The sequence below is a fragment of the Parathielavia appendiculata genome (assembly GCF_033297405.1).
Source record: "Parathielavia appendiculata strain CBS 731.68 unplaced genomic scaffold N657scaffold_16, whole genome shotgun sequence".
NCBI classification, from domain to species: domain Eukaryota; kingdom Fungi; phylum Ascomycota; class Sordariomycetes; order Sordariales; family Chaetomiaceae; genus Parathielavia; species Parathielavia appendiculata.
Window position 1 is genome coordinate 54,737 of NW_026944235.1, and position 22,021 is coordinate 76,757.

General features: G+C 56.5%; 9 protein-coding genes across 9 annotated transcripts; 1 reads left to right on the forward strand and 8 right to left on the reverse strand.

Moving 5' to 3' along the window:
• Positions 1–27: 27 nt before the first annotated feature.
• N657DRAFT_683560 (uncharacterized protein) lies at positions 28–1,276 on the reverse strand (the record flags this gene model as incomplete). Its single annotated transcript, XM_062796582.1, has 3 exons — positions 28–637; positions 687–1,072; positions 1,148–1,276. The coding sequence occupies 3 exons, from the start codon at positions 1,274–1,276 to the stop codon at positions 28–30; spliced, it is 1,125 nt and encodes a 374-aa protein (XP_062644223.1).
• Positions 1,277–3,547: 2,271 nt separating this feature from the next.
• Positions 3,548–5,256, reverse strand: N657DRAFT_683561 (uncharacterized protein; the record flags this gene model as incomplete). Its single annotated transcript, XM_062796583.1, has 2 exons — positions 3,548–4,800; positions 4,866–5,256. The coding sequence occupies 2 exons, from the start codon at positions 5,254–5,256 to the stop codon at positions 3,548–3,550; spliced, it is 1,644 nt and encodes a 547-aa protein (XP_062644224.1).
• Positions 5,257–5,609: 353 nt separating this feature from the next.
• N657DRAFT_154460 (uncharacterized protein) lies at positions 5,610–6,495 on the reverse strand. Its single transcript, XM_062785982.1, has one exon. It carries the CDS (start codon positions 6,388–6,390, stop codon positions 5,824–5,826), a length of 567 nt encoding a protein of 188 aa, XP_062644225.1. The 5' UTR covers positions 6,391–6,495; the 3' UTR covers positions 5,610–5,823.
• Positions 6,496–9,454: 2,959 nt separating this feature from the next.
• N657DRAFT_658382 (MFS general substrate transporter) lies at positions 9,455–11,107 on the reverse strand (the record flags this gene model as incomplete). Its single annotated transcript, XM_062794891.1, has 2 exons — positions 9,455–10,386; positions 10,456–11,107. 2 exons carry the CDS (start codon positions 11,105–11,107, stop codon positions 9,455–9,457), a joined length of 1,584 nt encoding a protein of 527 aa, XP_062644226.1.
• Positions 11,108–11,515: 408 nt separating this feature from the next.
• On the reverse strand, positions 11,516–12,310 carry N657DRAFT_692945 (uncharacterized protein). The gene is made up of 2 exons (XM_062797193.1): positions 12,034–12,310; positions 11,516–11,959 (listed from the first exon to the last, which is right to left on the reverse strand). Exons 1-2 carry the CDS (start codon positions 12,253–12,255, stop codon positions 11,651–11,653), a joined length of 531 nt encoding a protein of 176 aa, XP_062644227.1. The 5' UTR covers positions 12,256–12,310; the 3' UTR covers positions 11,516–11,650.
• A 54-nt stretch (positions 12,311–12,364) lies between these two features.
• On the reverse strand, positions 12,365–14,988 carry N657DRAFT_648950 (uncharacterized protein). Its single transcript, XM_062793625.1, has one exon. It carries the CDS (start codon positions 14,953–14,955, stop codon positions 12,574–12,576), a length of 2,382 nt encoding a protein of 793 aa, XP_062644228.1. The 5' UTR covers positions 14,956–14,988; the 3' UTR covers positions 12,365–12,573.
• A 379-nt stretch (positions 14,989–15,367) lies between these two features.
• N657DRAFT_648951 (glycoside hydrolase family 43 protein) lies at positions 15,368–17,014 on the reverse strand. Its single transcript, XM_062793626.1, has 4 exons — positions 16,524–17,014; positions 16,380–16,447; positions 15,877–16,306; positions 15,368–15,778 (listed from the first exon to the last, which is right to left on the reverse strand). The coding sequence occupies exons 1-4, from the start codon at positions 16,805–16,807 to the stop codon at positions 15,586–15,588; spliced, it is 975 nt and encodes a 324-aa protein (XP_062644229.1). The 5' UTR covers positions 16,808–17,014; the 3' UTR covers positions 15,368–15,585.
• Positions 17,015–17,728: 714 nt separating this feature from the next.
• On the forward strand, positions 17,729–18,838 carry N657DRAFT_683566 (glycoside hydrolase family 43 protein; the record flags this gene model as incomplete). Its single annotated transcript, XM_062796584.1, has 4 exons — positions 17,729–18,001; positions 18,080–18,337; positions 18,361–18,672; positions 18,734–18,838. 4 exons carry the CDS (start codon positions 17,729–17,731, stop codon positions 18,836–18,838), a joined length of 948 nt encoding a protein of 315 aa, XP_062644230.1.
• Positions 18,839–19,537: 699 nt separating this feature from the next.
• On the reverse strand, positions 19,538–21,544 carry N657DRAFT_636462 (uncharacterized protein; the record flags this gene model as incomplete). The annotated part of the gene is made up of 3 exons (XM_062791426.1): positions 19,538–19,711; positions 19,794–21,144; positions 21,237–21,544. The coding sequence occupies 3 exons, from the start codon at positions 21,542–21,544 to the stop codon at positions 19,538–19,540; spliced, it is 1,833 nt and encodes a 610-aa protein (XP_062644231.1).
• Positions 21,545–22,021: the final 477 nt, after the last annotated feature.

Consider the following 22,021-nt stretch of genomic DNA (forward strand, 5'->3'; position numbering starts at 1 on the left):
GTTTCCTTGATTGTCGATATGGGTTTTTCACCCGGCCCACGAGGGCGCGGTTTTCCTGTATAGTAAGTTGTTGAAGGTCCGGCAAGCCCAAGGGCACAGCGGTGTAGGAATAATAACCCACCCCTTGTCCTTGTTGTAGTCGACGCCTACCAACTTAACCTTACACAGGCGGGCGAGGTTGTTGGTGGGCACAGGGCGGGGCGTCCCAGGTTCCCAAAAATAGAAAATGCGGATCTCGGCTTTCGCAGGCTCGTCCGGTGTGTCGATCACAGCGGCATATTGCACCTTGCGCTGCAGGATCCAGTTCTCCGGGTCGGGGATGGCTTCAAGCGCTTCGCGCGTAACGTCGACGATCACGCCCTGCCCGGCGAAAGAGAAGAGCGGCTTCGCCACGTAGTTTTCCATGTCGGCCGGCCATTTCCAAACGTCTCTTAGGAATTGCGTCGGCGGCACATTGGGGTGATGGATAAAGGGGAGCGTGTATTTGCTGAGGCGGTAGAACCAGTTTGGGTGCGGCACCCACATGACGTCGAGATCTTCCTGCAACAGCTTGCCTTGCTTTTGGATTTCGGCAGGCTGCTGGGACAGGTCAAAGATGAGACGGTTGTAGATGCGGCGGATCTCGACGCGCGCCGTCCTTTTCATGAAACAGCTTGCGCCCATCGCGCTGCAGCTGCGTGAGGCACACTGTTTCAATGCCGAGGTAGGCTTTGGTGGCAGCAAAGTCGATACGGGTTTTCTGCTGCTCGGGGAAGAGCTCCAGCAGCACCACGTGCTTTGGGTCTTCGTCGGCCAGGATGAGCCGGCGGAGCGCTGCGAGGTAGCCTTCTTTGTCGAGCCCGCCGAGGTAGTTGGTTAATCCTTTGGGCTTGCCGAAATGGCGTGCGCTTACTTCGGGGAGCAGCACCTGGTAGGCGAAGAGGCTCGGGAAACCCTGCATCTCGATGAGCTGTGGCTCGAGCGTACCGTCGGCGCCGGTGCAGATGCCGAAATCGAAGACAATGCAGTGCGGGTGCGCGTCCTCGTGCGGTATACGGAGGTGTCGGGGGATAGCCTTCTCGCTCAGCGCGTGCTACGAGGAAGCGAGCACAGTGTCGATGATGCGCTCGCAGGCGTCGAGCATCGCATCGCGAAAGGCGCGGGATACGAAGAGAGGCGTCTCAGCCACACGGAAGTCAAGCTCTCCGGGAGGGTTACTAAAAAGGTCTTGTACAAAAGCCTGGTATTTTTCGGGCGTGAAAGCCTCGTTGTATGCCTTGCGCAGTTCCGGGATCATGATGGATGATGCTTCTTAGTTCCACGTGAAGTCAAATCTGTTTTGAACCCTGAGCCTGTTTATCTTAGTACGACCTTCCTCGTCACTTTTAAACCTCCGCCTCACCGCTCTTTGCTCCCTTGAACCCGATGGCCAAGGAGATCGGCGCTGCGCTTTGAGGTGGGCATCGGTTGTGGGTGCGCCACGACTTCAAGTTGTGGGCGATCCTTGGAAGTCTCAGCTGTATGCCCTGTTGGTTGGCCCTGGGGCCGACCGACCTCAACCAAAGCTCGTAGGCGCCCTCTGTTGAATTGTAGAAGGCATTCTGGGATCTAGACCTGGTATAATACAATGGAGGGAGAGGTGTTGATCTAGCAGAGCCATAGGGAGGTACAAACCATATCTGACAGCACACCCACCATCGTTTCAAATATATATCAGCCAGAGCATAAAGAATTACAGTCCCTAGGTAGCTCAGAAATGTCTCTGGCCGGCCGGCCGCCGTTCCTAGACAAGCAAAGCCACCTCAGTGGAAGTTCCCTAGGAAATTGACCCCTATCTTCTGATGTGTTATCAGCGCTGCACGGCGGGGGCTATCTCCTCTTGGAGTGGCACTGATTTCGACATCTTCAATGTGACGGGATTCCGAGAAAATTGATTCAGTGCCACGAGGAAGCGGGGTGGTGCGCGTGAGTTCAAGTTGGTTCTACAGGAACAACTTCATAGACAGCGTGGGTAGGCGAGTGCGGTGTCATCAGGATGTACGTTGTGAGCCGAGTCGAAACAGAAAAGGGTGTGCAAGCCAGTTGGCCGAATTTGGAAATTGCTAGAAAACGAACTGAGGACATCTTCTCAACCAAAGTACACATACAGAGACGAGAGCCCATCCACGCTATGGATTCTAAAGATGATCTCGGGCTCTTTGTCCCCAAACAGCACCGTACCTGAGGTATTCCAATTCGAACCATATTCTATTCTTGTTCACCCCACAAACCCAAACCCATCCCATACCTAGGCAAACCCCCTCCTCCTCTCCGGTCCATCCCCCCAAGCATCTAACCGACCGGACAAAGACCAAGGAAACGTGAAACACGCCTGCCGGCAGCCGGCCACGGTGCGCATGCGGAACACGCCCCTGTTGGACGCCACATGTTTTATATGCCAGTAGTCACTAGCGGTGTGTGCGAGGTGCATGACCTCTGCATATTTACATGACAGAGAGCAAATGTAGGCATATGCGAGAAGGAAACTGGGCGAAGGCAACTGGCGACAGGAGAGGATCGGAAGGTTGGTAGTCGCGGCTGCCGGCCATGTCTCATCGCGAGGGAGGAGGCGAGCTCTTGGTGGACGAATCTTCATTATCAGGTCTGCTAGAGGTGTCTCAGCTTTTGGAGAATTCTATAGCCTATCTATGCCGTAGATAGCTGATACCCTCTAAGCCCGCAGCCTCACGGTGCACTTGATAATAGAGTATGCTTAGCTCATGAACGGCGTCAGGATAGACCGACATCGAAACCCTTGCCCGACATTGAATACCACGGTGGAACGTCGATGGCGAGTACAGCATAGGTTGTAACCATCTTTCTCCCTTCTACAGTTTGACCTGGCCCTCTCACTACATGGACTGTGACAGTCAAAACCGCTCGTGCTAAATGCCACAGCACACCTCGATCACATCCAGCGACGCCCCCTTGGTCCCTCCTCACGTAATTGTAACATCATCTCTCCAAGCGCATCTTGCAAACGATATCCGGCTTATCAAAATAAAAGTATAAACTTCCAATTCCAAGTCTTCAGAGGACGCCCAAGAGAGTTGACCTCCATATCCCGTCTATTTTGAGCGTCATCATCGTCCTACACCTTTTCTAGACGCAAAACTCCATCGCGAGCAACCAGACCGACCCATACATGCTTGTGCTTTTGGCATGTTCTTTGTATACAGAGCGTAATAGTAAAAACTAGACACTAGAATGTAGAAACCGTAAATACAGCAGAAAATGCAGCCTCGCTTCGTGGCGCTTGAGAAGACGGGCAAGCTAAGGAGATAAGGAATGGACTTGGACAGAGTAATCATCACAACAGCTCATGTAGGGATAAAAAAGGAATGACGGCAATCGATGGGGTATCTTGATTGGCAAAAGGATAGGAAAGAACAAAAATCGTAGGCGGAAAAGTCGCGTAGGTCCAATTCTCCTCCATTAGATCGTCATGCACTCGTCCTCGTACAATCGTGTAAGGGATGCATCGTCTCGTCGGACGGAGGAAGACCGTGCAAGAACAGCGTCAACCCGTTCATTTGCGTAATCCGACCTTCCCAGCCAGGTTCTTGAGCCAGACCGACGCACTGTTCCGCTTATCGTCCTGACCGCCGCCCTCGCGGACCATGGCCGCCTCGCGGACCATCGGCCCGACAATCTCGACGTCGCCGAGCTCCGGAAATTTGCCGTCGTCACTCAGCATCTGGGGGATGGACGGCGGCGGCGGGAGCTTCTCCTCGGCCGTGCGCCGCCGCAGCTGCGAGATCACCGACGGATCGCCCTTCCACAGCTCGCCGAGCCGTTGGACAAGGTCGTCTTCGTTCCGCTGCCATTCCAGCTCGAGCTCGGCCCACTTGGCTTGCGTCAGGGCGTACGTTTTTGACGTCGACCCGTAGTGTTCCCCGGTCCGCACCAGGTGCTTTGCGTAGTTTGTCCTGGCGAGGTTCCAATCGGCGCGAAAGGTTTGGAGCGTCGCGAGGTCCACCGTCTCCGCGACGTATGGCCTAGGCTCGATGGTGAAATTTGCGTGGCCGAGGCGGTCGGACCAGGAGTCTTGGTGGTCGAAGCAACAGGGAATGGGAGACGGCGCATCGCCGAATGTGCTTGAGATGGTCCCTCGCCGCCGCAGGGAAGAGGCGGAGGGCTTGCCGCTGAGGGGCGGCGTGGGGAATGTCTTAACTGCCGGCAGCTCGGGAACCGGCGACGGAATCATGGATGGAGACTGCAAGGGAGACGTCTGAAGAGACGGGGCGGTCTGCGTAGGGCTCACGACGGACTCAATCACCAACGGCGGTAAGAGCGGTGTTGTAGCGTTGGCGCGATCACGCGCTACCCTCATCCCAAGAGTCGCCGGCACGTCGTCGAGGGGCGGGGGTAAGACAACGCTTTCGGAGCTCCCGTAGAACGAAAGGGCCGGGGTGGCGGGCACCGAATCTTGGTCGCGGGGGTCTCGGCCCGAGATGGAAGAAGACCTCCTGGAAGCGGCGAAAGAGAAGCTCGGGCGCGGTTCCGGCAGAGAAGGATCCGAAGCAGGGGAAAAGGTTAGGTCATGGCGACGGGAAGTAGATGAGGATCGCCAGCGGGGCAAGCTCGGTAATCTCGACCCGAGCCTCGTGCTCCAGGTTGAGAAGCCTGCATCGGAGCCATGGCGCCTCTTTTTCTGCCGGGGATTCGCGTTGAAGTCGCCATCACTGAGAAAGCCGAGGTCGTAGTCCAAATCGGAGGTCATGTAAGAATACATGACTGTGCCTTGCGCAGGGTCGCCATTGTGGGAGCAAGGAACATCACCTGGCCGTCAGGTCAGCACGGATCGAGACTGGCAACCTTGAACGAAAACCGGCGAGAGCACCTACACAAGCAGTAGTTGGGTAATCCGAATTCGCGGTCGACGTGCTTGGGCGGGGTCGCGGGTTCTTCCTCCTCTTCCCTCTCTGGCGGCTCCTCTTCCACGTCTGGGAGCTGCGCTTTGCTGGGTCTGCTCGCGTGCAGCGACTGCGTGGGCGAAGCCGGACTGTCGGTGCAGGGATGGAAAGTGAGCTCGAGCGAGGAAGAGGAACCGGAGAACCTCGAGTGGTTGGTGCGTGAAAACGTCGATGCGACAGGCGAAGGTGAAGTAAGGTCGGACGAAGATGAGTCGTAGATGTGGTTTAGGGATGTCAGCTCGCCGTCGCTTTCGTGTTGTTCCAGCTTCCTCCTCTCTTCCACGAGCCGCGGAAGCAGCAACGGCTTCAATCCAGACGACATTAGAAGCGCATAAGCATCTGTGGTGCGGTAGTGAGTGTGCGGAACGGGTGAGGTCTCAAGGCGAAATCTCGACGGGGCTCGCGGTATGGGAGGAACTGGGGATGAGAATGGAGGTGGGTGGCCCAGGCACAATTTGTTGATAGCAAACTGGAGGAGCCACTTTCGACGCGATCGCTGGATGTGTGGCACCGACAGGGGTGTGTGAATGGTTCCCGGCAAAGTTGTGCGTTGGTTGACCAAGTTGTTTTTGCGGGGCCGGTGGATGGAAGCCCAGCCCGGTCCGTCCAGCCCGACCCAGATGGGCGAGCTCTCAGCCTGGCTGTGCTGGCGGAGTAGCAGGGGGCCGGCAATTGGCAGTTGGAAGCTTGGTCAGCCCAGTGGAAGCTCCGCAGGATGATGACGAAGTTTGGGTTGCTGACCAAGTTCCTCGGACCGAGTGTACTGGAAAGGTAAACGGCCCAAAAGACCTGCGGTAGCTTTCAACAGGAAAAGGCAAAGCACGAACAAGCTTTGAAGATTGTGAATCTACTCAAGCTTCGCGATTTATATGAACCCCGCAGCAGCTCCCTACGAGAGTCGCACGACTGGAAGTACCCTCAACCCCCTCCGTGTCTTGGCTGCCGGCACCTTGTGTGTCGCGGGATTCGCTCGACGAATGCGATTTGGTCGAACGTTCCAGGCTGTAAACTGGGCAGCGCGGACTGCCACTGCTCCTGCCCCGTCAATTCGTCGTGCAGTGCATCTCTTTGGGGTTGTTTGGGGAGGGAGAGGGTCGTCACTCCGGAGGGCACAACACAATATGGATGCATGGGATTGCAAGACGTGGGCTGTCGAGGACCGGAGCACTGGGAAGCGTCCATATTGCTGCCACTGGCACCACGTGTACTCGGGCACTGTACGCTGCGACGTCGCCGGCGTGGGGTTGGGAGAGACGGCGCGTTTCTGGTTTGGCCTCGGGGTCAGAGGCCTCGCTTGCTGGGGCCTTGGGAAGTATGGGATCTGGGACGCCGGAGCCGGAGTGCCCAGCAGCCAATCAGTTCTTTTGAGGCCATCGCTAACCTGACAGGCAGCCCCGCAACGGGGTTGCGAGGCCGAACCAGGACAAGAATGCGCGGCGACACGGTTGGGCAACATTGTGGCGCCAGGACGGGTGGATAGAGGGGGTTCGTTTCGAGCAACTGACAACTGGCTGTGGCCACAGCTCACAGTTCACGTGAAGCGCCGTTGGCGATTTGGTCAAAGTGTGGGCTGTGGGGGATGGCGCTTCTTACTGGAGAGTACTCCGTACGGGCGGAATATTCATGCGGTGCGGTATTGATATGATGCCTGAATGGCTCAATGGCGTCAATATATCGCTGCTGTGTTGTAACAGCGCGCTGGCCGGTTTTCCGCCCCCGCCGTGATGCTGGTATGGAGCAATGGGGTGGATTCTGGCATCCCAAAAACTTCGTCTGAGGGTTTGAATTGGCGGGCCGTGGTGGCGGTCAGTTGGATTGGACGAACGAGTTTGTGCATGCGCAAGTGGCTGCCAGGGCTGCCAGCCCTCCGGCGGCCCGCCAACGGGTGGAGGTAACGGCTTTTTTGGCGCTGGCCAGTAAGGCGCGAGCAAAAAACTGGACGAAACCCGCTCTTTCCGCACGAATTGGGCTCCGCCCCATGTCCCAACTCCAAATGCGGCTCTTTCCATCTTTGCGGGAAAACCTGAATGGTTTGCGGGCAACTTGGACGGAAAACACAGCTCGGTTGACTGTGAACCATTGACGAATGAGGTCGAAAAGGACAGTCGGGCTGAGGTACGGATACTGGAGACTGCACCTGGAGTGGGACATTTCAATTTGAACGGACACACCGGGCCCACCGTCTTTCATCGCGACCTCCCGTCGCCGGTGAGTTCCGAAGTCAGAAGGGAAAGGAAGCTCATGAAAATTCTGGCGCTGCCCGGGCTTGAGGCGATCGCCTGGCGATGTGGGTCTGCCAGATTTTGCATGGACTCTCCAGTTTTGCCAGTGACATCTCTATGTGTCATTCATTGTGGACAAACACTTGTCGCCGCGCCCAGGAACATTGGGTCAATGCCCACCGTTAGCGGCCAAGCCTCCCAGTCCCTGATAAGAGGTTGATTCTCTTCCACCCAACACACCAAAACGAGAGCGCTTTTCGGGCCCAGCTTTCTTAACGTCACTCGATCAGCGATACAACTCCACACGTGGCCACATCGAAGCTTTCAGAATACGCCTGAGGGATTATGATTGAACTTCAAGCTGCACCAGCACAACCGGCCCACGGTTCAACTACATTGAACCTCGGCCTTCTCACTCGGCGAGCGCCCAGCTTGCAACATGGGACAACGTCATCATCATGCTGTGCTGCCGAGCAGCAGCGTTGTGATTGCTCTGGTTCGAGCGGAGCAGCTGCCAGTATACAGGGAGACAATGTGTTACAGGAACATGCTGCCCGCCTCCTAACTCTCAGTTATGCCACGGGTGGCACACCCACGACTTGTGCAGTGGGCCGGTCCCATCGAGGGGCGAGAGAGTTGGGACTCGGGGTCGTGACAACACTGGAGATGGTGATGCTCGACTGTGGACTGCATGGGCACACTCTCTGTCGCTATCTTTCCCCGCGGGGTTTGGGCTGCACCAGGTGCATGTTGTGCGTTGCTGTCCTGTCGCCCCCCGTCTGATTCAACATGGCGATGCCCACGTCAACTTCATTGATCCTACCGCGGGGGTCCGTCCCCGCATCCACAGAGACTGATGCATTGGGAGGGTGAAAGGGACACAGATTGCGACACCGCGCCAATGGACAATTGGCTGGTCTGGCTAACCATGGGCGCATCGAAAACAAACTGCCCGAGCGTGGGCAAGTTTTTTGCCCTTGATGCGTTGTCGTCGCATCATCCTGAGCTCGTCCATGCCCTCAGCACTGAGGGATGGTGGCATCCCGGTTAGATGAGTTTCCAGCTTCGGAGCTGATCGAGAGCCTTAGGACCTCTGCTTCCTGCGTCTTACCGAGCGCGAGTTTGTGCCTTCGAAGGCATGACAAAGGTAGGGAGGTCTGCCGCAGAGCAGAGAAGAACTCGAAAAAATCTCGACTGGCGGGTGTGCCTGCCAAGCTACGGCTGACGTGCTGCCATGTGGTGGCCGGGTCAGCAAGAATGCGCCGCGGTTCCCACTTCAAGTCCGATTGTCTTCCAAGATGGCTGTCCCGTCCCTTGCATTAGCCTGCCGTTAAGGAGGGGCGCCGAGTTGTGGGATTCGCTGGCCCTGCTCCGGCACTCTCGGGACGGGTCCTTTGGCGGCGTTCTCGGCCTTCTGTGCTGGAAGACATGTATCTTGTCATTCGCGTGAGAGCTTCCGGCCAAAAAGATGGCGCCTGTACCTGACGAGCGCGCTCTTATACGTACTGTGTACGGGATACGGAGTGATTTCCCGCATCTCGAAGATCGGGGGCGGGGCCCAACGTCTTGTCGAATGATGCAACCCAGCTTGACACCCCGAGGTTACATCGACGAGTCCAGTTCCTTGGTAACACGAGAGAATTCTGATCTAGGGCGTTCCTCTCTTCTGGTTGATCTGTGGGCTCCCATCATTCCATGGTCACCATGACGGGTGGTTGAATTGTTGTCTCCATTCATAAAGGTTTTCGGAGCAACAGCCCCGACTGTCAAGACCGTTCATCACCGTCAAGCGGCGAGCCCCCTCCTCTCCCGAAACAAATGACAAATCCACCCGCACTCCCATCTACATAGTAGACTAGCCATACCCGGTTCGGCAGGGTTTCTGCTTCCGAGGGCGGCATTCATCCATTCTAGATGAAAATGTCGCACAGCGTGGACATCCTGCCGTCACCATCCATAGAATGGGGACCAAGAGGTCCAGGCGCAAGCGCAGCCATATTCTGTACTATAGGTCTAGTTAGTAAATGCTCCGAGTGCAACGGTCCCTGCGCCAAACTGACTGGTAGGGCGGATGAATGTCCCAAGCTCTCAACCGCTGGGCCCAATGGTCGGCGGCCATCACTTCAAGTTTTATCGTTTCTCTATACGCATCCGTCTCATTGTCATGCTTCAATTGAAGGAAGATAGTAATAGTTGGACGCTACATAGACCTCAGACATGTGTTACTCCCGTCAAATACAAAGGGGTATCGATCAATTTCCAAAGTCTCTCATTGACTCCACGACAAATGAACCTGCCTCACTGCTTGCCATCCGGACTCTCAGCATACGGGCTCTTCTTCCGGAGTTTCGGCCCCAACTTCCAGAAGATCAGGGGAGCCGGCGCGAGGACAGTAGCGATGCAGCCGAGCAAGGTCATAGTCCAGTGGACGCCAATCCCGCTGTACATTGGCCTCGACGCCATAACCATGCCTCCCGCAATCATGTATCGCAGAAAAGTTATACTCGACAACGCCATGGCAGAGTGGTCGCCGTAGCTGTCAATGATGTACTCGTAGCTGCTGACGTAGATGGCGATCATGACGGCGCCGAACAGGAAGCACGCCGTCAGGCTGCACCAGATCGACACACTGCTGTAGTTGCCCCATCCGAGCCAGAACAGCGAGACGGGCAGGAGCGGTCCGGCCACGATGGCTGGCCAAAGACGGAACTCGGGCGAAACTCTGGCGCCCCGGACGTGCTCTGTTCTTGCCCGGGCCAAGCTGTAGAGCCCTGGCGCCAGGAGGGTGAAGGCTGTTGCCCCTGAGGCGATGGCGCCAAAGCACGAGCCCGTCAGGGCGGTCGACAGCCCGTAGGTTTCGCTGAAGAGGTAGTCGAATCCCGAGAGAAAAGTGAAGAGGAGGGTGTAGAGAAGGATGAGGTAGATGCCGAGGACGGCAATGACGGGCTCGGTGAAAAAGAACCTGGTCGGCATGGTAAGCCCTTTCTTCATCTGCGCCTTGAAGGTATTCGAATACACATGCTCCGAAACATAGCGCCTGTCATTTGTGGCCCGTCGAATGCCCGAGGCTTTCCAATCCAACAAGACGGGCAGGTAAGTCTCCGGGAGGAAGACAAAAGCCAGGATGAAAGCCGGAACCGAGATGATTAGCGTAATCCACTCATTCCAGCGCCACCCGAGGTTAAGATTCTCAACGATCCAGCCACCGGCAATTGGCGCAATCATGGGTGCTGTGAGAGGTCATGGTGTTAGCAAAGGAAATGGCTAAAAGAACAGGTGTCCTGCCAGAGCACACTTACCAGCTACATTTGCCCACGCAATGACGGGGAACACAAACGCCCTTTTGACCGACCGGAACTGGTCCCTGACGCTGGAGCCGTTGATGGTCAACGTGGCGCTGGCAAACAGGCCGATGAAGAAGCGGCATACTAGGCGACCCCCGAAGTTGGGCGCCAGCGCAGCACCAAGGACGAAGAGCAGGAAACAAAAGGTCGAGACAAGGTAGGTCGGATTCCGGCCGACCGTTTCTGATATGGGGCCGGCAAACAAGGAGCCCGCCCCTATGCCGAACAGGTACATGGAGATGGCCAGGTTCTCGGCGACCTTGGAGTGGCCCTCATCGGTGCTGGCGGCGCTATTCGCCATGGACTCGGCCGCCCCGGCCCATGCCTGCACGAAGACCAGGTAAGCTAGGATGGCGATGTTTTTGACCCGGTCAAGCAGCGGCCAGTTGCGGGGGTCGACGGGGTCATCGTCGCCATTTGTCTTGATGTAAACTTTGTGACCCTCTCTGGACTCTTCATGGTGTAAGCCTGGCGCGGGTCCCATTTGCTCAGCATCTGCTGGGCATCCTTGAACTGATTTAGGGAGGTTGACCTTCTCAGACGAGGTCTTGGTGCCCTGCGAGGTAGCGTGCTTCTGAAGACGGCGATGTTGAACGAGTGACCACATGGCTGTGAGTGCAACAGAAACGACATGGTTAATCTGTAGCTGGTCAACGGGCGACCCTTATTATCCACATGGCTTTTTGGTCAAAGTTCATGTTTGCAACCCCGTTCTTGTAGGCGCGAGTGACGTAACTCTCGATGACCCTAAAGGGCCGCGATGAACAATTGGAACCATTCAACAGCCGTGGTGTGGTGGGGGGCCGATTTGTGGAGCTGGTCACGCGAGCATATCAGGTTTTCCCGTAAGAGCGAGGTTCTTGTATTGGAGTCGTGGGTTCTGACCTCGGAGGCTCATGGGCAGATATGCAGCCAGTTGACTGAAGATGACAGAAACAGAGCATAGGGTGATACAACGGAACCCAAAGCTGTAACCAAATCGAAGGCACCGAATACCTGCGCACGACAGAGGGCAGTCAGGAACGGTGACCGTCAAGTCGTGGATATTAATAACAGTTGCAAACTGAGAAGAATCATTGATATCTCGTGGCACAGGTTTACTTATCTGTCCCAACCTGCTCCTTGTATCCACCCGAGTACTGTGAGTACATCACTGGCCCGAGATGCCAAGCTTGACCATCAGCTCTCGCTTGGGTATCTCCAGAATGGCCTCCAGGGTCCTGGCATCCGGCACGCCGTCCTTCCCATAGGGCCTCTGCAACAGCTCCTTGATGTCCTCGTACTTCTTCCCCAGTGCCTTCGAGTCCGACTCTGAGAGATTCTCCTCCAGCTGCCTGAGGTCACCCCTCGACTCTTCCCTGATGTGCGGTTCAAGGTCGACCCAAATAGCACTGAGTGACGAGTCGAAGCTGGCCTCGGCAGGGTCGAATTTCTGCATGTGCCTGAGCTTTGCGTTCATCTGCAACTCTGTCAGCCGCTGCACTCATTGACACATCCTAGGTATCCCAGGACAAGGTCAGGAGATGCACTCACACTGTCAAAGTCGTCAGACAGCCGTTGATGCCTCTTGCCGCCATTGGCTATGTGATTGTCCAGAGCGGGAGCCACAACGAGGTCTTCGACAATCAAGTAGCGATCCAGTTCCCAGATGAACTCGTCTGGTTTGCGGGCTTCTGGGTCGGCCTCTCGCAGGCGTCGATACGCCGCCTTGATGCGGGCGTGGTCCCGTTTGACGGCTTCTGAGATGCGTGTCATGTTGGCGCGTCGTTGAGGGTTTCTTTCACCAAATTGCCGGGTCGATTCTTCTTTAAGTGAAGTCTCAGGCGAACGGGCTTTCATTTGTTGGTGTTTTGTTTGGGAGTGACGTCAATGACCTGTAATGGGCAAGTCTTGGCAAGCAAGCCAATCAGGAAGTTTGCTTACACGCAACTCCAGCTTCTTCCTGCAGTGGCTTCCCGAGAACGACCGTCTCAACACTCGTTTGCTCGGAGGCGGGCTTGGTGAAAGCTACCGAAATCCCTGTTAACAGCAGCTCGTCTGGCCCAATACTTAAACCTCCCGTTTGGTACGAAACTAGACAAATTCAATGTCCTTCAGTCCAAAATCTTCTAAGTCAAGAGCCTCGCCCTGCATAATCCCATGGACGTAGCATTCGCCGACAAGCCTCAGCCTCTCCACCGGCCTTTCCTCCTGGACTTCCAAATCCATGGTGGCACTGCTACAGTCCTCCAGCTCGACACCGCCGTCGTGATCCTCCCGACACACAAATGGGGCAACCGCCCCGGGCAGAATACACACGATGTCGCCCACGGCAGCCGACGCAGGACCAAGGCCGAGATAGCCTTTCCTGGTGTAGAACAGCTTCCTCTTCACATACCGTCGTTTGAACGAATTCATAAACGCAGCATCGTTGGGCTGCACCAACTTCCTCTCCTCCCCCCTCTTCACCCTCATGACCCAGCTCGGCTTCTCAACGAACCGCTCCAACTCCTCCCAGCTCGGCGTATCCGCCTCCTCCCCGCCCTCCTCGGTCAACGCCAACGCCTGCAGCTTGATCAGGGTATGCACCAGCCACCCAAACTCGGGCCGGGCAAGGAACCGCTTAGAGTTGGTCTTGTCCCTGATATATTCAGGACCGCGCCGATCCCAGCCGACCTCGGCCCAAATATCTTTGGCTCTCCGCATCGCATGCGCAAATGAGGTCGCACAGTCCGGCGCCGCCGAGTCCGGGTAGGCGGCGACCTCTTCCGCCTCGAGCTCGGCCCGCACCACCACCATGGCGCAGACAAACTCCTTGAACAGGGCGCCGAACCGGGCGGGCGCCGGGCTGACGGTCGAGGTGGCGTCCTGGTCGGCGCAGAGCGTGCGCCAGAGGACTTCGGTGCGCCGCTGCTTTGGTGTGGTACCCGGGTAGGGTGTCTTGAGGAGTAGCGCCAGCTCGAACCACGACGGGTCCAGCAGCACGGCGCTGTTTACGTGGTCTGTCCTGTCGTTGCCCGTCTCGACGATGGTGTCGAAGATGTGGCCTCGCACCCGCAGGCGGGACCATGATGGGGAGGAGGGGACGAGTTGCGGGGGTTGGTGTGTTAGCTTGCCGGCGGCCGCGAACGAGCCGCCATTGCACATCATGTTGAAGTAGGGCAGGCTGTAGTCGGGCACCCAGGACGGGTACGTGTCAATGGTGCGCTTGGACGCGTCCTGCACGCACGAGAAAATCTTGAGGGACCCGCTGTGCTCGATGAGGCGACGGGTGGCGGCGGCAAAGACTTGGATGGGGGGGCTGTGGTAGTCAATGTCCCAGGCCGCGCGCACTTGGTCGTCGACGAGCCCCAGGATGCCGTAGATCTTGTCGCGCGGGTCGGTTGACTTGAACACCCACGTGGCGTAGACGAGCTCTTCGAGGGTGAAGCGCAACGCGTCGGAGGGTTCTTGTGTGTTGGTCGTCTGGAGGTGGTCCCTCCACTCGGCCAGGCTCAGCACATTGTTCTCGAGGGGCACGGCGATCTCGTGGATATCAATGAACACGGTGCTTGGGCTCCATCCCAGTACCCGACAACGGGCATCGATATTGCGGGCAGCCTTCACGAGGGTCGTCCACGAGAACAGGTGCTTGCCGCAGAGCAGGACGAGATTCCGCGAGAGGATGGTTTCCTGTATGATCCACAGGCGCGAAAACCACTGCCGCTTGAGGAGGGCAGCCAGACTGCACCAGTCCATCCAGTCCGTGTACTGGAGGTTGCTTTTGGCGTAGACGTCCGGGTCCTGGCCCCGGAAAGGGATCACTTCGCTCTGGGCAAAGACGTTTCTCGGGTAGGCTGACACTCTTCTGATTGTCTGGACCGCGGCAGCCGTGTACTCATCGGAGCGGCCTAGCCAGATGATGGTGTATGCAGCTTTCGAGTAGACCTTATCCATGATTCTGACTTGCAGCGCTCGCTCCTCCATGTCGTTTTGGTTGATGCAGATCGCGTCGATCCAGATGACCAGTTCGCCGTCTGCAATGTTGATTGGGGAATTTGTTTCGGAGGCTGCATGTTCAACTTGATCATGCCCTCGAGCCGCAGTCTGGAGCTGCTGAAGTTCGCCCAGGACATCGAGTAAGTTCCTTTGCACTCTCAGCAGCTTTCCATCACAAAGAACAGCCGTGGTTTGGGCCACGCTGTACTCGGCGTTGACGGCATTGAAGTGCGCCGTGAAGTCAACTCCACTGGCGTGAGGGTTGCCCCAGGTGTACGACAGGGCGTAGAAGAAGGGGTCATGGTCCAGGTCGACAACGTCCAGCGTCACTTGTGGTGTTCCATCCTCGTCTCTCCCTCTAAGCTTCAGCACTCTGATGGACGTCAGTGTCGGGAGCGGCTGGTATCGGTATGGCTTTCTGGACTCTGGCTCGGCTTCGCGTATGTTCAGCCCTTCCAAAGCTGTCACGCTTGAGGCGAATGTTGAGTTGTCGCTCATGATATCGTGAAGAGGCCGAGGCCGACTCGTTTTTGTGAGGTGCCATCAACCATATCGACGGACAAGTGGAGAACCACTCCTCAGGTGTCATCGGGCCCCCTGCTTCGGAGGAATAACTGTCCGTAGGCATGGTTCTTCGCCTGTGCGCATGGCCTATCTGAATGCTCTCTTAACCAAGGCTTACGGAGTACAGTAAGAGATGCTCCTTCTGTAAACATCACTTTTTCTAGCGAAATAACGGGAAATTCTCAGACTTCTGAGTCCCTTACATGATACAACACAGGCTGATGTTCTGTAAGATAAACTTCAAGATGACACCCCTCCCGTTTCTCTCCTTGGCCGCTTTTATCTTCAAATCTCTAGGACGCTGATCATAGGGAAATCACCTATGCGGTAATCAGTGCGCGTGGATGTCGCTCAGCGTGGCTGCGATTGGAAACAATTTTTGTCACAGCTAGCCTAGAGATGGTCCGGTACCTTAGGAGTGTTACCTTAGGGTTGAAGGGAACTATGGTCAGCGATGCCAGTTGACTAGAGTCTCTGAGACCCTCCAGGTACAGCTTCTCCCTTATGCGTCCGACAGTCCCAAACACTGCAGCATGGTCGACATGACGGTGCCTTGCCAACAAATCATGCCTTCTCTCCGGACGGACCAGCAGTGACAATTCCCAGCGGATCGGGGCTACCAAAGTTGGGCGACCCGTCGGCATTCCAGCTGACCTTCTTGGCCGCCGTATACCGGTTCCCATCGCAGTTTCCAGTCTGGATCCAAGTCGCGTGGTAAATGTTCCAAACCTCGGTTCCGTCCGGGCTGTTGATGAAACTGCATAGAGGAGAAACAGAGGTTAGCTTCGAGTTGTGTTTCAAAACACTACACCAAGTTCCAGCAAGGTAAAAAGATGATTACGAAAGCAAACACACCAGTTGTGGCCGGGCCCATAGTTTCCATTCGCCGAGCTGAAGAACGGGCCCGTCTTGGTCCAGCTGCTTGCCAGCGTCGGATCGCCGCCGTTGTAAGTGAGCACGCCAAGCTGGTAGCTCGGCGTCCAGCAGAAGCTGGCGCTGTAAACCAAAAAGATCTTGCCGTTGTGGTAGAGCGCCGTGGGCCCTTCGTTGACGGGTGGCTGGCCCTGGGCGCGCTCCCAGTCCAGGAGCGGCTCCGACAGCACCTTGCGGGCGCCAATCGTGGTGGGCGAGTTCATGGGCGCGATGCAGAGGGACTGCAGGGTGCCCGAGAAGCAGGACCAGACAAAGTAGCTTTTGTTCTGGACGGCGAGGATGCTGCCGTCGATGCCCCAGTCCTGGGTGAGTTGACCGGCGTACGAGTAGCGACTGAAAGGATTACCACCACCTAGATATTCCGTATCAGCCTCTTGCGGAATAGAAGATAAGATGAGTTACATAAGACAATTGTTAGTACTTGCCCTTCAAGACATGCATACGCTGGCCATCCAGGTTCTGGCTGTTACCCGCCGTGTAGTAGATGTACCATCTGCTCGAGTCATTCTCATCAGGCTTTGAGGCGACTAAGCAGTCAACGTAAATGCAAATGAGATAAAAGTACGAACGAGTTGCCAATCTTGTGCAGCTCGGGGGCCCAGACGTTGCAGCACCGCGAGGGGTCTGAATCAGTCCAGACCACGCGGGTCTCTCCCGTTTTGAGGCCCTCGAGCGTCTTCGCTCTGGTGATTTGCAGGTTCGTCCATGTCGTGGTCATCAAATAGTAGTACCCGTTATAGTAGGTCATGTGCGGATCGGATCCATTGGTGGCCTTGAGGGGGTTGGAGAAAGACGCCGCTGAGGCGAGAGCCAGGAGGTTGGTGAAAGCCCCAACAATGAAAGTGAGCTTCATGTTGCTGAGCCGACGAGAGTCGTCAGTTACAAAGGGTCTTGGTTGTGTGCTGGCACAGATGAACTGCGCCCGTGTCCCTCCATTTTTATAGTTCAAGCCGAGGCTGCCCACCTAACCTCATCCCGTTGAGAAATTCTTGTTGTCAAGGCCAAGTCCAACATTTCGGTTGTTGATGGAAGCCGGAGAAACTCACAATCAAAGTCGAACTCTAGAAAGTGGGCTCCGAGAGGAGACGTTGCGGAGCCGGCCTGCCGCGTGTCCCCTTTTGTCACGATGAAACCTGGAGAGGCGGACCAGAGCAACGTTGTTGGACAGGCATCCTATTGGTGCGCATCTTACAGTAGCTACTCCGTTGTTCCCGGCACTTGGGTTCGATATCCCACTTTTGGGGGAATCTGGGGTAGCGTTGGACGATCGTCGATGGAACCGATGAGCCTTCATCAATGCGCTCCAATACTCGGAGGGCTGAGAGCTGCATGTCCCTCCGGGAGGCACAGTTTGATTTATCGACCGGGCATCAACTGGGTGGAAAAACTCGGCCACGGGCACCAACTCTTGTGAGGTGCAGAAATCCACCCATAAAGGAATTACCGCTTCAAGAGAAGTTGGCCTGCACTGAGCGGATCGCTTCAAACTTTTGGCGAGCTACCCTCTCTATCGGTCTACCCCTGCGTTGGCAACCCTTCGTAATCTTCTCCTTCGTCTTAGCGCCCCTTTCTCACATTAGCGCTAGGGATACTACCAGGTAGAGATGTCGGAGACGCGTAATGCCTCGCTATTCTCATGAGATGCCCAGCCTATATAAAGCAAGCCAGCTTGATACGTCCCTCCTCTGCAGACCTTGGCAAGCTTGGTGTTGCGGAGTGTCGATCATCACAAAGTCCCTCCTACCGTCTTGGCTTACACGCCGATTTCTCCACCATGGTCAGATTCTTCCATCTTTTTGGAGCTGTTGCTCTACTCCCTGCTCTCGTCCTTGGGTATTCGCTACCCGAGGCTTGCAGCGGAGTGTGCAACAATGCTCACGACCCCTCCATTATCCGCCGTTCTTCTGACGGCACTTACTTCCGCTTCTCCACCGGTGGTAAAATCGCCGTCCACACGGCTTCGAGCCTCAGCGGCCCTTGGACCTACCAGGGTGCAGCGCTGCCTAGCGGATCTTCGATCAATCTGACGGGGAACCAAGACCTTTGGGTAAGCAATGAGGGGATTTCAATAACCGAGGATAGTTAATGTTTAGTTTGATGTTGACTTAACCCCTCCTACCCGTAGGCCCCTGATGTCTTCAAGCTCGGCAGCTACTACTACCTGTACTACTCCGTAAGCAGCTTCGGGGTGCAGGACTCGGCCATCGGCGTCGCCCGGTCCACGAGCTTGGACGTCGGCACTTGGACCGACCTCGGCTCGACGGGCGTCGCGTCGTCCAGCACGAGCGGCGTGGCGTACAACACCATCGACGGCAATTTCATCAGCGACGGCAGCGGCAACTACTTCATGACCTTTGGTAGCTTCTGGCAGGGCATCCACCGCGTGCGCGTCACGCCACTGCCAAGAACGGCGAGGTCTACCAGGTCGCCTACGACCCGTCCGACTCGGCCATGGAGGGCCCCTTTGTGTTCCAGTATGGGTCCTACTATTACCTCTTCTTCTCCAAGGGCCAGTGCTGCGGCTACGACAGCAGCATGCCCCCCTCGGGCAACGAGTACCGCATCATGGTGTGCCGGTCCACCTCGGCCGTGGGCCCCTTTGTCGACCAGAGCGGCACGAGTTGCCGCAACGGCGGTGGCACCGTGGTGCTGGCGTCCCATGACTGGGTGTATGGGCCTGGAGGGCAGGGCGTCTACCAGGATCCTACCTACGGACCGGTCAGTTGTGCCCACGAATTCACTTTGCTTCAACGTTCATTCTAACAAGATCCGGTACCAGGTCCTGTACTACCACTACGTCGACACGCGCATTGGATATGCTGATGGCCAGAAGCAGTTTGGCTGGAACAAGATCAGCTTCTCAACGGGCTGGCCCGTTGTCTAAACAACTGATGTAAGCAAAAAGAAAAAAAGAAAAAGAGGAGGGGCCAGCAGCAGTGTAGTTCTGTGGGCTGTTCGTGTCCGGCGACCTCTGACCTCATTGAGTCGTTCGTCTGCTTCTGGCCGTGTCTTGCCAGCTCACCACCTGTATTTGCACATATGACATGCATAACAGACACGGCATTGCCAAACAGGGGCATTGTTTCGTGTGTGCAATTGTTTGTTGACTTGCAACCGTACATATGTAGTCATCAAAAAACTTTGACATAGAAATCGATGCCATCTCCACTCCTTATCTTGCGGTCTTGGATTAACCACGCATTACCTGGCTTTGAGTCCTTGGCATTGCCAGGAGCTAACTCATCACGATTTGGTTGTGCATTTGTCGATTATATCCAAGGTGCCTAAGTTAGATATTATAAAGTCTTTGGTAGCATGTGGTAACTATACTCTCAAACACTGAGCCGGTTGTCCTTTGGGCGAAGATCATTTCATCTCGACAGCCTTTCGATGCATCAAAACCATCAACCACATCATTGTTCGCCAGTCACGGACATTTCCTGACTCAAGACGTTGCGAGATATTGAGGGAGGAAATGTCAACGCTGTGCTCGCCCATTGATTTTCATCTATTTTCCCAAACACCACCAACATAATATACCTGTAATTATCACGCTGTCCGCACCAGATTGGCAACCAAGCCACTACTCCATCCCGTCAACGAACAGCATACCAGCAATGCTAGCCGACGTCAAGGTGGACAAAACACCGCAGAACAGAGCCGAGACGGAGACCTTGACAACATCGCCAGAGCGCCGGGGCGAAATCTGCGAGAGCACACCAATCTGAATACCGAGCGACCCAATGTTGCCAAAGCCCTATGAAGCATCAAATTAGCTATGAAAACCGCCCGTAAAAGAGGAAACTTCCATCATGATGCTGAAAAGGGGGGTCACTTACGCAGCAGGCGTAGGTAGCAATCAGCTTCGAGCGCGCAGCCATAGCTGCGTAGCGCGGGTCCGTGACCAGGGCATTAAAAGCAGCATACTCGTTGATGATAATCTTCTTGCCGATGAGCTCACCAACCTGCCTGAGATCCGAGTTCGGCACGCCCAGGAGCCAGGCAACCGGATACAGAATGTATCCGAGGATAAGCTCTAGACTCAAAGTCGGGTTGGGGTCCGACAGGCCCCAGTAGCCACCCCACCAGCCCAGCAAGCCGTTGATCAGGCCGACGAACGCAATGACAGTCAGCAGGCAGGCAACAATGGTGGCGCCGATCTTGAGGCCCAGCCACGAGCCGTTGGTGAAGGCGTGGAGGGCGTTGACCGTGTGCTCGTCGTCCTCGTGCTTGGGCACCTCGACTTTGCCGGCCGTGGTGGGCGTCTCGGTCTCGGGGTACCGCATCTTGGACACGGCCAGCGTGGCCGGGATGGACATGATGCAGCTCGACACGAGGGCCTGCGGGTTCAGGCCCATGCCGATGTAGGCAACCAGGACAGAGCCGGCGATGGTGGCGAAGCCGCACGTCATGATCTGGTGGATCTCTGCCATGGTCAACTGGTCCAGGAAGGGCCGGATGAGCATGGCGGACTCGCCCTGGCCGATGAAGGGAGTGGCCGCCGCCACGATGGCCTCGGCGCCCGACACCCGCAGGCTCCAGAAAAAGAAGACGGCGAACTTGCCGATGAACCACTGCAGGAAGCCGACGTAGTACAGCATCTGGACGAGAGCAATGAAAAAGATAATGGCCGGGATGACGCCTGTCAGGAACCAGGGGCTGGCCGCCATATCGGCATCGGTCAGGAAGGCGAGGCCTTGGCCCGCATAGCCCAGCAGTTGGCGGGCCATGTCCGAGATGAACTTGAATATGTCGTAGCCTGCCTGGGTGCGCAGCACGAAGACGGCAATGATGAACTGGGTCAGCATCCCGCCAATCACCGTGTGCCAGGGAATCATGCGCCAGTTGCGCGAGGTGGCCGTCAGGATGACCAATAAGACGATGAAGCCGAAAATAGAAATGGCACGGTTCGCGCGCGTGTTGTCCCCCGTCTCGTCGGGAACGAAGCTCCCGATCAGGAAGACGGCAAAGGTGCCGACGCCGGCGATGGGCTTGTGCAGCTTCGCCGGAACCATGTCGTAGACCCTTACGACGGTATTGACCCAGACGAAGCGCACTGGACGCAGGACCAGCCGGGAAGGGACGTAGAAGAAGAAGAGGCGCAGGAGGAGGGCGATGTAGATCAGGGTGGGAATCAGCCAGCCCTTGCCGTTGGTATGGCGGAAGAAGACGAGGCCGTAGATCCACCATCTGCAATCAGCCGGGGGGCATCATCAGCTGGCATTTTCCACAAACAAAGCAGCATCATCAAAGTACTACCGATGAGAGGGGGGTTCACGGACGCTGTGAAAACCATGAAGGAGACCAGCTGAGCCAACTTCTTCCAATGCCGATGCCACATGTCGCCGAGTGGCCCGCTTTCCCGCTCCGAGCGTGATTTGGTCTGGAGCGAGCCGACCCTCTCGCTCTGCTTCTCCTCGTCGATGCCATACTGCTGCTCGACCGGAAACGAGACGTTCTTGCCATCGGCGCTGCCGACTCCGGGGCCGCTGCTGCCGGAGCTGGAATGCTTTTCCAGGCGGTGCTGCTCGGATGCTGAGGCGCTGGACTCGATGGTGTCGTGGCCCGGGACGCGCGCGGGAGACCCCATGGCTCCGCAGAGGAATGTCCAAGCGGAGGCTGCCGAGAAAGGGAAAAGGACGAAGAAGCTGGAGCCACACCAGGCAAAGCCTTTTTCGGTAGCAAGTCAGAGTTCAGACGGCGTGCTGTGGTCCCGTCCGTGAGCAGCGGCGGGCTCAAATCGAAGCCGAACGCTCCCAAACTTCCAAGGAGATCGGCAACCGAGGGGCGGGTTGCCGAATTTAAGACTGGGTCCAAAGAATTTCTTCTCAGATAGCCCGGCGAGATAGGAAGCGTCGCATGGGTACTGGACTCTGGATGCCAGCAAGATAAGCGGGCCAGCGGCCGAGGTGGACGTTGCTTCCGAGATTGTGCCCGCAACAGAAAGAACCTGTGGGGTCCAAGGCACCAGACTGTGAGGGCACGAGGGCGGTCGCACGACGGGAGGAGGGAGATAGGACAAGCCAGCTGGCGGCCAGACGATGAGGGCGCACGATAACGACGCGAG

Coding starts and splice junctions, on each gene's coding strand:
- N657DRAFT_648951 (XM_062793626.1), bottom strand. CDS start 16,807: ATGAAGCTCACTTTCATTGTTGGGGCTTTCACCAACCTCCTGGCTCTC. Junction 16,448..16,523: donor CTGCACAAGATTGGCAACTC/GTTCGTACTTTT, acceptor TGACTCGAGCAG/ATGGTACATCTACTACACGG. Junction 15,779..15,876: donor TATGGGCCCGGCCACAACTG/GTGTGTTTGCTT, acceptor TCCTCTATGCAG/TTTCATCAACAGCCCGGACG.
- N657DRAFT_648950 (XM_062793625.1), bottom strand. CDS start 14,955: ATGAGCGACAACTCAACATTCGCCTCAAGCGTGACAGCTTTGGAAGGG.
- N657DRAFT_154460 (XM_062785982.1), bottom strand. CDS start 6,390: ATGTTGCCCAACCGTGTCGCCGCGCATTCTTGTCCTGGTTCGGCCTCG.
- N657DRAFT_692945 (XM_062797193.1), bottom strand. CDS start 12,255: ATGACACGCATCTCAGAAGCCGTCAAACGGGACCACGCCCGCATCAAG. Junction 11,960..12,033: donor TGTCTGACGACTTTGACAGT/GTGAGTGCATCT, acceptor ACAGAGTTGCAG/ATGAACGCAAAGCTCAGGCA.